The 14,520-nt window shown below is 37.5% G+C and overlaps 1 protein-coding gene across 2 annotated transcripts in view; it reads right to left on the reverse strand.

The window, feature by feature from the left end:
- SAR1 (SUPPRESSOR OF AUXIN RESISTANCE1) overlaps positions 1 to 6,528 on the reverse strand; it is a 67,528-nt gene extending 61,000 nt beyond the window's left edge. For both annotated transcript variants that reach the window (XM_028230874.2, XM_028230868.2), the window contains exons 1-4: positions 6,115 to 6,528; positions 3,296 to 3,428; positions 2,932 to 3,196; positions 2,558 to 2,618 (exon numbers count right to left, since the gene is read on the reverse strand). In XM_028230874.2, the coding sequence (XP_028086675.2) occupies positions 2,558 to 2,618; positions 2,932 to 3,196; positions 3,296 to 3,428; positions 6,115 to 6,329 (674 nt within the window). In that variant the 5' untranslated portion in view covers positions 6,330 to 6,528. The remainder of the gene's footprint in view (positions 1 to 2,557; positions 2,619 to 2,931; positions 3,197 to 3,295; positions 3,429 to 6,114) is intronic.
- Between the last annotated feature and the right edge of the window lie 7,992 nt (positions 6,529 to 14,520).

Below are 14,520 nucleotides of genomic sequence, written 5' to 3' on the forward strand. Positions count from 1 at the left end.
TTCAAAAATTTTGGTTGCAAGAAATCACACATATAGCTCTCAAAAAATAAGAAAAGATGAAATGTAACCTAGCACATGCCAAAAAGATTAAGGACCTGTTTGGTATCATTTTCATTTTTTATGTTTTCATTCTTCATGATTTAGGAAACAAAAACAATTAAAAGTCTGAAAAACATCCATCGTTATCATATCAGTTTCATTTTTGTGTGAAACCCACTTTCAAAACAACTTAAAAGTGTTTCCTAAAAATGGTGTTTTCAGAAAATTTTACAGAAAACCATTTTCAAAAACAGTTTGCGATACAAGTTCTGTGTCAGTTTCCATTTCTTCTATTTTCAAGAACATTAAAAAAAATTAAAAATAAATAAAAAATAAAAAAGAAATAAGAAATAAGAAATAAAAAGAAAACGAAAACGAAAATGATTCTAGGGGAGCATTGCAAAAATTGGTCAGCCAGGTGAATACGCTCAATTGTGCTCAATCTCTAATGCAAGTGACACTAAGAAGAACAATATTAAAGTAGATGGAAAATTTAAGCCAATTGGAGACAAATAGGCATATCTAAAATTAAAGGCACCTTTCTATGACCGAACATTACATCATTGTATAATCGAATGGTATTGTAAGTAAACAAATTGTACAATTGAAGAATGGAATAATAGATGGAGGAGCCAGGAATCCAATATTTAATTCTATTCAGCCTCTAGAAAGATTTAAGAGGTCCTTTGCAGCCTCCATAGTTAAGAATCAAGACAATATGCCCATATCTCTACAGATTGATCCATGTTATTTCAAGTGATTTCTTTAATGCATAAAAAGAAGAAAAGATGAAGAAAAATTATTGTTCAGGAGTTTAAAAATACGAGCATCAGTTTCCTTTGATTTTTGGGATTGCAGAGGATTGCAAGGTTATGGTAGAGGCGGCTCGAACAGGGCAAGGACAGGCGGTGGTATGGAATGTGCAGCTGCGTCGTGAGGTTCAGGATTGGGAGGTGGATCAGTTAGTGGAGCTGTTGGGATTTTTATATGGGTTGCAACCTGGGAGTGTAGGGAAAGATTCTATGGTTTGAGTTTGTCCCGGTTCTCAGCGGCTTTTCTCTGTGTCTTCCTACTATGGTGCGCTCGTTCATGTTGATGCAGTTTTGTTTCCTTAGAAATGTGTCTGGGTGTCGGGCACGCCATCCAAGGTAGCTTTCTTTGTGTGGACGGCGGCCTTAGGACGTATTCTGACGATTGACAATCTGATGCGTCGTGAGCATATACTGATGAATTGGTGTTGTTTGTGTGGTAGTGATGCTGAGTCGGTAGACCATTTGCTCATTCATTGCCCAGTTACATACCGGCTCTAGATGCTTATTATGGGGATTTTGGGCTTGGTTTGGGTGCAGCTCAATTCGATGTTGGCTGTCTTGCAAAGTTGGGCTGGGGGGAGGGTTGGGAGGAGTTGTCGGAAGGCGTGGCTGATTGCCTATCACTGTTTAATGTGGCTTATTTGGTTGGAAGGTAACAGGCATGTATTCCAAGGGGTTTCTCAGTCGATTTCTTGGCTGGAGAGGCAGGTTTTTTTCGTGTTATATAATTGGGTTATGGGATCGATTGATACAGATGTTTTAGCTTATGTTGATTTCATAGAGGATTTGTTAGCTTAGCATTGTTTCATTGGGAGTTTCAAATTTGTATTCTTTGCATCCTCTTGATGCTTTTCTAATAAATTTACTTATTTATCAAAAAAAAATAATAATAATATGATACACCAAAAGCATGCTAACATGTTCCTTGGAATTATAGACCAGTTTTCTGTGCAACAGATGCCTAAATGTATATATGATCCATTCATTTCAACAGAAAATAGAAAACGGAAATTTTTTTATTGCTGGAGAAGCTCTTTTATTGAGACTTCATTAATCTAAGATTATGTGAGATTTTATGGTCAATCCACAATTAGTTTTGGGATAAAAAATGTATCAAGCATACAGTCCATATTTTTTCCTGGGGAGAAAATCTTCCTCAAAATTTCCATCATAATGAACATAGACTTCAGACAGAAAGTGAATCAATCTTTGGCATTTGCTCTAGTGCTCACTGCTCAACCATTAACCTAAATAAATACTCATTCAGATTCGCCAAACTAAAGAGACCCTATCTCTCCATTATCCATTCATCATAAGGCAGAATAGAAACTTCAAGCAATTTGTTCAACATGTCAGAACGCAATCATTAACAGGCTCCAAAGCTGTAACAACATTATATTTTGGAACAAGTGGAAGCATTGGCCTGTTAAGACGCACTCATTTGCTGAGACATATTCACTAGAAAAGCAGCATTTCTAAATCTTCTCTTTGATAGTAAAACTATAACAACATGATGGCTTCAACATCAACATAAATAAATTACGGGATATATAGTATGGAGTATGGAACTCTAAAGAGCTTTGCAGTTCTTTCTCCAACCCATTTCAAAACAACTTATTAATCTCCATTGAATTAAAAGGGGAGGGAGGGGGAAAAAGAGATCGAATTTTTCAAATAAATTGAGATGCAGATGCAAAATTGAGTACCTTGACATTAAACTCCACAAGCGACCAAATCCTGCATCATCACGCAGTTCATGCACAAAGCCTATAAATACGATGGGGAAAAGATGTCAGGAATGATGCTCAACCACTATCATAGAAACTTAAAAGATCATCAATATTGAGGAAAACATATCGGCATAAAAAGCAACTTCATTCTGATAAAAACAAGCAAAACTTTTGTGATAAACTCATAACCATGCCCTTCCATAATCCAAAACAGAAAGTAAGTGAACTCATAAACTCATACAATTGCATGATTTAAAAAAGCAGACGAACTATCAAATTACAACAGTGCAAGAGATGTGCAATCATTGCACAAACATTCACATATTAAAAAATGCAATAGTATTTCTCACCAGGAGCACTAGGTTCAAGTATGCCAAGTTGAATACAACTGACAGACCCGTCATTTCTCCCAATAACCAGACATCCAGCTGTTCCTGCTACGGCTGTTATTGCTCCATAATGAGGATAATTTTGAATATTGAACTCTGTGATCTCGTTTGGTGGGAAAACAGAGCATGATGCATAGTTATAAATGCTTTTGAGCCTAATCAGGTAAGCAACTCCTGAGACAGTCAATGTGTAAAGAAGGTATTGATTCCCTGAAGCACAATTGGTCTGCAAACAAGAGAGGGAAAAAATAACAAGTAATACAAGACTCAGCCAAAACAAAAATATTATAAAAAATCACCCAGAAAAATATGAGACAACACAAACCTCATCCTTGCATATTAAAGCAAATGGGCAGAGTGCATCTGGAAAGATGATTCGCAATCCGATCTCTGGAAACTCTTTATAACCATAGAGCTCCTGTATCTCCAGTGCATTGGGCTGATCCTTGTGAATTCTCCTGTAGCACATGAGTGGATGATAATCAGATTCCTGTCAGTGGAGTATAAGCACTCAGGCCGGTAAAAGAAACGTTAGTATAAGTGACAGGGACAAAAGGCATCAAGCAGAATTATTCACAGCAGAAGATGGGGCATAGTGAGGAGGAAAGGACAAAGACCTCAACCAACTTGACATAGGACCAGCAATTGGGACCTCCATCCTGCGGCACAACATTCTGCTTCCCATCTTTCTGTATTTTGGAGAACCTAACTAAAAAACCTTGGCCTAATGTCAAGGAAGGACCAACAAGAAGAAAGCAAGATGGGTGGTAGCTTTCAAATGCTCTTAGTTGATTTTCGGGGCTTTGGAGGCAACAAGAAAGCAAAAACATTGTGGTTGTGTTGTGTTCACTAGCTTTTGGGTTATTTAGTTGGAAAGGAATGCAAAAGGTTGCAAACTTGGATTCGTTATGGAATAGGGTTTGCCATTTGGCTACGTTTTGGGATTATGTTTCTCCTACATTCAAGGGAGTCCCGCTTTTTTTGATATCCAATGATTGGAGAGTTGTTTGTGAATCTTTTATATTCTTCGTTATATTTGATATTGGTTTTTGTTTGTCTTTACTTGTAAGAAGACTCCTTATCCTCATCTTTTACCTTCACTTTCTTTACCAATAAACTCTGTTTTTTTGCTGATAACATAATTAAAAAACAAAAAAGTGAGGACCAACAACAAAACTTGATTTTTTTCCTTGTCTAATTTTGGAGTCTTTACATGCTTTAATTAAAGTATTGTTGTGATATTAGGAAATAATATATTTAAAAGTTCATTCCTAGGGTGTTTTGATAATTTTGATTTTTGGTTGTAGAGTAGGCTGCCTTGGTAATCTTTTGGTTTGACTGACTAATTTATTGTAAGTCAAACTTAATGCGTTTAGTGGGTCGCCTTAATTGGCTTCCAAGATTACTTGACCACAAAGATTCCTAGACTTTTAGGCTAACAAACTCCGTTAACAATTAACTGCTCCAAAGTTTAAGCTACCAAGAATGGGCTCAACAATTTTGTCAAGGTCTCCCTTGCCCCAGTGGAGCATAGAGATCCAGATAAACACAGACTAAACTGAACATTGTGTAAACACACTCAGAGTCACAATAGAGAGCACTTCAATAAACCTGATGAAGAACAAAAGCATATAAGATACTTGAACCATAGCCCTACCCACCCATTGGGTCTGCCAATGTGCAAAATGGTTCAAAACTAGTTAAGCTCTGTCCAAGGAATACATAGCCCTTTAGTTCTTGTCCTTGATAAAACTTAACCAGCGACCATGTCAAGTAATGACAAATCTATTCTATTATATAAAGAGTATACATGAGTTGGTGTGGTATCATGCTTTTACTTTTCCAAAAATGCCCTTCCAACTAACTCAGTAACCGTCCCATTCAATAACCATTAGAATGAATTTTCTCATTCATCAAACCATCCAAAACTAGGAATAAGTATTCCCCAATCAGCAAACTATCTAAAAATTAAATATTGCACCAGCTAGAATTTAATGCATTAACCCCGTACCAAACTCAATTTCCAAGCATTAACTTAAAAATAGTGTTTTTTTTTTTTTTTTTTGGATAAATAACCAAATTTTATAGATAAAGCATCAAGAAGATGCAAAGAATACAAAAACAGCCAAAAGAGCCGAACGAAACTAACAAATCAAATTCTCCACAAAATCTATAAAAGCCAACACATCTGGATCTACTAAACCTGTCACCCAACTATACAAGATAGTAAGAAACCGCCTCTTTAACCAAGGGATGGAATGAGCCACCCCGTGAAACACCCGCCTATTATGCTCCAGCCAAATCAACCACAGTAAACAGTGCGAAGCAAGAATCCAAGCCTTTCGACGCCTGTTCCCCACCCTCCCCTCTACCCAACTTTGCAAAACTGCGAACACAGAATCCAGTTGAACCCAAACCATCCCAAAAATTGCAACCACAAGCATCCAAAGACGAAAAAAGACCAAGCAATGAATGAGGAAATGATCAATCGATTTCGTTGCCCGACCACACAAGCAGCACCAATTCACCAAAATATATCCACGACAAATCAAATTATCAATGGTCAAAATATGCCCATGACAAATCAAATTAACTTAAGAATAGTTCTACTCTAAACCTAATGATTAGGCAGTCTATTAGAATATCTAAGGCAACTCTCTATCTCATATCTTTTCTATTCATCTGCCAATCATCTCTCTCACACATCACCCAGTCTAAAAAGTAGGTTTGTACATCATTTTTCTAAACCTTAAAGGCTGTGTTTGGTTTATAGATTTGGGGAGAGATTTGGAACACACATTTTCCCTGTCCTTTTTCAAATCCATGAACCAAACCCAACATAAAGGGGGGAATGGGTTTAATCACGTAAGCAGAACACACAAGTCGTAGTTGGAACTAGGAAGTCATGACAAAGCAAAAGCTTGAACCATCAGTTAGAGCCACTAGATTCAAACAATCTTCTTAATTTACAAAATAGAGTAATAATAATTAATTAACCCATAAAATAAAATTAAATGAGTAGATGAACTTGGAAATCGAAAAACCAGTCCTCAGAATTGCATTTCCGTGGTGTGATTGATACTTCAGAATAGCTTTTCATTCACAAAACCACTAAAATAAGCACGAGAGAGAGAGAGAGAGTACCAAATGAGATAGGTGGGAGGGTCTCCAACGATGTAGCAGGAAGCGGCGTCCACCGTCGGCGGGGACAACAGCGACGGCGGAGGCAAAGTATGAAAATCGGCGGCGGTGGCGGCGGAAGAAGGCGGCGAAGTGGAAGGTAGAGAGACTTCGAGCCACTTGACGGAGTCACTGCCGATGATGGGGACCTCTGTCCCCACCAAAGACCTACTTCCCATTTTGGTTTGATGTGTGTATTTTCAAAACCCTAGCTAGCCGTTACGAGAGAGTACAGAGAGAGAGAGAGAGAGAGAGAGAGAGTAGAAGAGGGCTGTCGGAGGCAGAGGGAGGAAGAGTTGGGGAGTTCTTGGCGCTTACCAGGGTTTTTGCTTTACTCCACTCCACTCTTGAAAAAAAAGTTTAATTACATATAAACCCACTGGAATCGGGAGATACTGCTAATATTTCCACTTTAATTCCTATCAATTTTTATTAAAATTAAGTTTTAATAAAATAGTCACTAAAAATAATTTTTTTGTAATAATTTTTTACACATGTCACTAAAATTTGATAATTAGTGATTTTTTTGTCACAATTTTTATAAATTGTTGTTAAAATTTACAATTAGTAATATTTTTTTAAACGAATTTTTTAAACTGTTGCTGAAAATGAAAAATTAGTGATTTTTTGTGTCAATTTTTTTAAATTGTTATTAAAAATTATAATTAGTGACTTTTTTGTGATAAAATTTTTAAACTGTTGCTGAAAATTAACAATCAGTAACATTTTTTAATAGCATTTGATAAAAAAAAAAAAAACATTAAGGCCAAGTTTGACATGAGGCAAAAAAGACAAAAAGTCAAAAAGTCACTATCCTATTTAAGTCACATCATCTTATTTAAGTCACATCACCTATCTAACACATCACTTAAAACCCAACCCAAACCCAACCCATATTTCATAAAAAGTCAAAAAGTGCACTTATTTAGTCTTCCCAAACTAGGCCTAATTATCATAGGACTTATTGGACAAGTCTACCAATTAGGACTTACACACAAGTTCCTTCATTTTTATTGGTCTGAAAATGACATTCCATCCTTTTTAATTTGGTTAAATTACTCTGACCTTCTGTTAATTTGAAATTACATTAGCATCCTTTCTATTCCCTTTTTCTTTTCTTTTTTTTAATCAGAAGAAATATTTCATTTAAGAAGCCAAACGGCATTTACACGAGTCCATCCAACCCAAAACTTACACCAAACAAAGTGAAAATAAAGCGAGAAGCACAAGGGAGCATCTATTTACACACACCAAATACACTCTATACATACACTTAATGATATTTATTTTTATTACAATTTTATCCCTAAGTGAAATTACTATTTTAGACATCATACCATTTCAAATAAACAAACATCTCAATACACATCCAGACTTCACATCCATCTGTTGTTCAAGCTGTTTAGCTCCAAGTTCATCCATCTGCTGTTCAAGCTGTTTAGCTCAAAGTTCGTAGCTAGTACTTCTTCTATTGAAGCTGTTGAAGCTCAAAGTCCATTGAAGCTATTGAAGCTCCAAGTCCATTCGTAGCTTTCCATTTCCATTAGTTTACACACTAACCTCATCATCATTCATCATTGTTATGGAGGATTTCTCTTCTGGAAATTCAGATTTTCAGAAGCAAATAAAATGTTTATGAGCAAGATAGCTAAGGAAATGTGAGTTTTGCAATGTAAAAGTCTTGTTTTTTTTTTTCAACGTCGTTCGGATAACCAGAGCCGAATTATATCATTATGTTCGGAAATCTACTTCCGAAATAAATATTTAATTTTCAGAAGTTGTTGTCCGAAATAAGTTAAATTTTACAACATTCAACTTCCGAAATTTTTAAATTAATTCGGACAACTATTTTCGAAAATTAGCATTTTGTTCAACACTGTACTTCTAAATGAAGTAAAAAAAAAATTTCCCCATTTTATATTCCAAATTTGTAAACTGCATACCAAATTTACAGTTTCAAATTGCAAATTAATTTTTATAATGCCATTAAAAATTTGTAATGTTATACAAAACATATAGGAATATGTGTCAACTCAAGGAAGTCAGGTTTGCGCAGATAGTGTGTTAGATTACACTACTCAATTCACAACTGAACAGATTCACTCTATAAAATTATAATGATTATGTTTCGAATTGCTTAACAAATGTAAATGTTTGATAATATTTATTTGACTTTGTAGGTATTCAAAAGTAAGGATGAATTGCTCAACTGAGTACGTGAAGTTGGAAAGAGAAATGGTTCGGTCATTGTAATCAAAACATCAGACTATGGTAGAGGGAAAAAAAAGACCCAGGATGTATCTTGCTTGTGAGAGGAGTGGCCAATATAGAGCGACAAAGAAGTTAAAACATAATGGCAACAATACATCAAGAATAACTGGTACAAAGAAGTGTGGTTGTCCTTTTGATATGAGGGCTCACAGGTTTACTACACATGATGAATGGACATTGACCGTAGTATGCAGATTACATATCCATCCACCTGCAGAGCACCTTGAGGGACATTCATATGCGGGGAGGCTGTCAAAGAATGAGAAAGCATTGTTAATGGATATGTCAAAGAGCATGGTTTGGCCAAAAGAAATCCTAGTAACCTTGAAATAGCAAGATGCCCTCAATGTAAGCACACTTAAAACCATTTACAATGTACGCCATCGAAACAGGGTGGTACAGAGAGCTGGAAGATCACAGATGCAACACTTATTAGGTAAATTGGCCAAGTATAATTACATTGAGCGCCATCGATGTGAAGAGTCCACGATGACTGTGACAAACTTGTTTTGGGCACATCTTACTAGTTTAGACTTATTTCGGTATTTCCCACGTATATTAATTATGGATTTCACGTATAAAACCAATAGATATTGTCTTCCTCTTCTTGAAATTGTGGGGGTAACATCAACTGAAATGACTTTCTCTGTAGCTTTCGCACACTTACAGTATGAGAGGGCCGATAACTATGCGTGGGTGTTAGCTACATTGCGTGATGTCATGGATGGTTTTGTTTTGCCATCAATTATTGTTACTGACAGAGAGCTAGCCTTAATGAATGCCATACAGAAGATATTCCTGACTAGCAGACATTTATTATGTCGTTGGTATATCAATAAGAATGTATTGACCAAATGCAAGAAAATGTTTGAGACACAGCAGAAATGGGAGAAGTTCAACCATGAGTGAAACTCTTTAGTGTATTCATCTTCTGAAATTCAATACGATGAGCGTCTTAAATCATTACTTAAGGAATTCAGTAGTTATCCTGATGCAGTCACCTACGTCATAGATAATTGGTTGGTTCCTTACAAGGAGAAATTTGCGGCGGCATAGACAAACACGTGTATGCATTGTGGCAATGTTACAACTAATCGGTAAGATTACTTTTGTTCAATATGTTATTAATAAGTGCCATGTACTTGATTTTAATTTCACTTACATTGAATTAAACATGGCTGAGAGTGCACATGCAAAACTTAAAAGACAATTGGGTTCATGTCAAGTCTCATTTCAGACATCATTTGAGAAAATACACAGTCTGCTTGAGTTGCAACACACTGATATCAAGGCTTCATTTGAGAAAAGTCTAACTGTTGTGCAACATCAATTTAAACCTTCTCAGTTTAGGGAGCTACGGGGTAATGTGTCTATCTCTGCATTAGAGTATTTGCTTGTAGAGAGTAAGAGAGCCAATTCCATTGGTATTGATGCTGAAGCTTGTGGATGCGTCCTTCGCCACACTCATGGTTTACCTTGTGCCCATGAGATTGCTGACTACATCAGACGAGATTGTCCAATACCACTTGCTACCATACACTCACAGTGGAGGCAACTTCATATCTCCATGCGGAAACGGATGTGACTTGTCATGTAGAAGTAAAGTTGTTTGTGAAAAAGTTCAATGAAAGTGATAAAACCATGCGGTTGGAGCTTTTGAAGAAGTTTAAAGAGATTGTATTTCCGAGAAACACTTTTCTTGTTGAGTCCAAGGTGAAGCCCAAAACACATACTCGAAATCATAAGAAGATCAATGTTTCTACCCATCGTGATCTATGTGCATTTGAGTTGGTGCAATCTGGACATGATTCCTTCTCACCTAGGGACACTCAAATCACTACATCAGCTTCTACTATGGAAACCAAAAAGAAGCGACTTGTTAAGGGAAATGAGAAGGTGAATGCGAAAGGGAAGGTGTACATTACTAGAACAATGAAACTTGGTGCATATGTTGATGCTTTCCCTTCTGGGTTAAAACCATACATTAAGTTTGTCGAGGATGTAGCTGCAGATGAGAATTGTGGTTTCAGGGCTATAGCTGCTTCAATTGGTCATACAGAAGATGATTGGGCTTAGGTTAGGCGTGATCTTTTGGGTGAGTTACACACACACAAAGAGGAATACATTACACTTTATGGGTCCTATGAAAGGTTTGAAGAATTGACAAGCATATTGTCATACTTTGAAGACAGTCCTGCATACTCACATTGGATGACTATGTCAGACATGGGACATCTTGTTGCATTGTGCTACAATCTTATGTTATACCACTTGTCATTACATCAATGTCTCACCATTTTACCTCTTAGAACAGTGCCAGTACCTCAACTTGATAGATGTGAGATTGTCATTGGGTTTGTCAACGGAAATCATTTCATCTAGGTATAACAGAAACTTATCAATTTCTGCATGTACAAGCAGTTATGAGGTATGACCACTAACTCAATTGACATTTGGTGTAGGTTTTTTTGCAACCAGGCCATCCAGTTCCTCCTATAGCCACTAATTGGCGAAAATACCGGCACCCTTGCACTGTCGACTGGGATGATGCATATGTATGCCGCATTCAGCATTTCAAGGACATTATTCATGATATTGTAGCTACTCGAGAGACATTTGATGTTGTTGATGTCGCATGACACATGTATGCATTTGACAGTGTTAGAATTATAGAAGAAATTAATGGATGTGTTTTTGATGTTGATGTGTTCTGTGGCATGGATTGAATGTTATCGACCATTGCTACCATTCCATTCTAATAACAAAATATCATTTACAAAATCAACGGCCATTGCTACCATTCCATTCTAAAAACAAAATATCATTTACAAAATCAACGACCATTGTTATCGACCATTGTCATCTTACAAAAAACACCACAAAAAATTCATCAACTAACAAATAACATGTCACGAATCAGCTGTATGCCTACGTCTAGGCCTACGACTGTATGTCAATGTCGGAGATAAAAAGCGACCTCCAGTATAACTAGGTCCAGCTTCGTTAATGTGCTGACCTTCAAGAACATGTGTCATAGTCTCGATAGCCTGGTAAAGTCGATGAGGATGTCGAATCCCCTCCTCATAATCAGCCTCAATAATAGGATGTGCAATCTGCAGTGCATATGCAATACGCTGCATTTGAAAAGAATATCACATTTTAGGGAACATATCAGAAAATAAAAAGTAAGTTACAAATGCATAAAAGAGGATAATATATTACATCGGCATGTTGACTGAAATCCTGATGGTCATGGACACGCGGTTCATCAGTGTGCTCAACATATAGGTGCATGATATTCTTATACCAATCTATGTAACCTGGTACGCATTCCCAAGGCTGACGAACTGGTGTGCTCCTCCGCTGCTCAGATAACATGTGGTTTACCCCAAGCCTCCCAGATCATATCCAAGTATCTATACATGACTGTATATCGTGCAGATATGTTGCCTCGAGCACCACGACTGGGAGCTAGCAGTGCATCTGGGATGGTTTGAACTCTGCCAAACTGCCTCAAAACTCTATCTGGGTGATAGGGTTCGACCACGTCTAAGCACTTTAAGCATCTATGGTAGAACGTAACCGGGTTACATGGATGCCGGTCTCTGCAGCTGTGGTATGGATCCCAAATAACCTGTAAACGTAAAGTGTTTTTGAATTAAAGTATATAAAGGGTAAGATAAATGAAAAGTGTTAAAATTATCTCAGGACAAGTAAACTTACATCAGTCGCTACCAAACTGTCAAGCTTCGCTTGAAAAGATTTCAAATGATCAATGGAGGAACCCGTCTCTCTCTTAGATGCCCAATGGTACATGTGTGGCATGTCTTCATTGTAGCCCATGTTTTGGTGAGGTCGGAATGCTTGGAAGTGCTCATAAATCCATGCCTCCAAAAGAGTCATATAACCACTTATCTACTTAACCCCGGACCGGCTAGCATACCCCAACTGTCTGTATAAAAATGCTAATGCAGCAGCACCCCAGGCGTAAGTATGAATGGATCCCAAATCCATCAAGAAGCCAAGGTAAACAACAGGAACCCTGCCGCCACTCTTGTCACTGAAGAGTGTACATCCCAACAAAAATGTCACGACCCAAACCCGGCCCTATGGGTTTAGCACCGTAACCGTCCAGTAATCCAAGATTACCGAAAGCCTGCTTAACAGTAATACAGTAAAACAGAGTACAGGGCCTGGCGGAAGCCAATACAGTAAATAAACAACGTCCAATGAGCTGTGACAGTGTGTATGCAAAAAGACTTTTATTCAAAGATATACAGTCAGACAAAACAGTATGTACAAATATTTACATTAATTCAGAATAGGGACTCAATCCCTTATAGAGTAGTACAGTACAGTGCTATCAGTCTATACAGTTCACAAAACAGATACAGAGACATAAGGGGGAAATAAAAGACCCCTGAGCCATAGCATGGCAAGCTCGGAACCTCGCAGTGAGGCACATAGGTTGGCTTGACAAAACAGGAGTCTACTCCGACGCTTCTAGCCGCGTTCTGGTGCCTGTACACCTACATATATATATGAGCAGTGAGCTAATGCCTAGTGAATAACATAATGCGTAAAGGGGTTAAGAATGAATGTCCTTACAGTAATGAAAACAGTTCATTAAATCAGTATTTCAGTCGTTCAGTCAGTACAGTCATATGTGGTACATCCATTAGCATAACAGTACAGTAAAACAGTAGGTCTTAAAAGACCGAACAGTAGTGATGGCCATCAGTCAATAAACAGTAGTGGTTCCAACAAGGGAACCGACAGAGATCTCTGTAACAGTAACAGTAAACAGTAGGTGCCAAGGATGCCACAATACAATTCAATATACAGGACATACATTCATTCAATTAACAGTATTCAATTCAGAAACAGTACAGTTCAGTTGTTCAGAAAATAATCATTTTTGCACATATCTTTACACAATCGTTACTCACAGAGTTCTGGGCTACAGTAAGGCTAGAGCGTCTCCTCGGAAAGCCAATCCTACACAGTTAACAGATTGAACACACACTAAGCTACACAGTCGAAAGAGATAATAACTTAATCCCTAATTTGTCTCGGTGTGTTCTACATCTATATCCTCATTAAGATGCCTTAAACTAGGCCTAAGAATGCCTAGAATGGGATGAGGATGCAAAGATGCACTTTAAAAGCATTTTCAGACTTTTCGGAAAACAGGGGTCACGCTCGAGCGTAGGTTACTCCGCTCGAGCGGACATGCAGACAAAGGTTTCCGCTCGAGCGTTCTGCAAAACAGTCAAAAGTGCTGGAAAGGTGAAAATCACGCTCGATTGGGCACTCGACACCCGCTCGAGCATGAGACACAATGTCCCGCTCGAGCGTCAATTATTCCGCTCGAGCGGACTTCAAAACAGAACAAAAATGCTGGGAGCACAATTTCCACGCTCGAGCGCCAGTCACCCTACTCGAGCGTGAGTAAAATTCTGGAAATTTCAGATTTGAACCTCAAGCTCAAAACCAAGTTTTAAACCATAAATTTCGATCCTCTTGGGCCAATTTTCCAGAAAACAAATCAAAAATCATAGTTTAACATGATTCAAAGCTCAATTTGCAAAATCAAAGCCCAAGGGTGTTTCAAATAAATTCAATTCAAACCAATTTCCATGAATATGAAGAACATGCAAACATGCATGAATTCAATACAATTCAAAGCTCCAATTTCATGCTTTAGTGAGCCAATTCTTTCAAAAACATGATGGGTTCATGGTCTTTTGTAAAAATATGAGCATGCAAGTACAATTTTATGAAAGACAACTTCAAAACTTCAAAATAAAGGCATGCATGCATGAACTAGGCCCCAATTCAACATACATGGGCCAAATCAAGGCTCAAATCACTAGAGGCTCAAGAACTAAGCATGAACAAGTTCAAATACATCAATAGAAGGTTAAATTCTCATACCTAAGTCTTGAATTCTAGGTAGGGAAGCTCAATTATGCAAAAGTCCTTCTAATCTACTCAATTTCCAAGCAAACCAAGCCAAATGAGATGAAACTAACTCTCTCTCTTATCGTTCTCTCTCAAGTCGGCAAGAACAAGGAGAATGAGCTGAGCAAAATGTTT

The sequence above is a fragment of the Camellia sinensis genome, chromosome 5, assembly GCF_055761805.1.
Source record: "Camellia sinensis isolate YWXY chromosome 5, ASM5576180v1, whole genome shotgun sequence".
In the NCBI taxonomy this organism is placed as follows: Eukaryota; Viridiplantae; Streptophyta; class Magnoliopsida; order Ericales; family Theaceae; genus Camellia; species Camellia sinensis.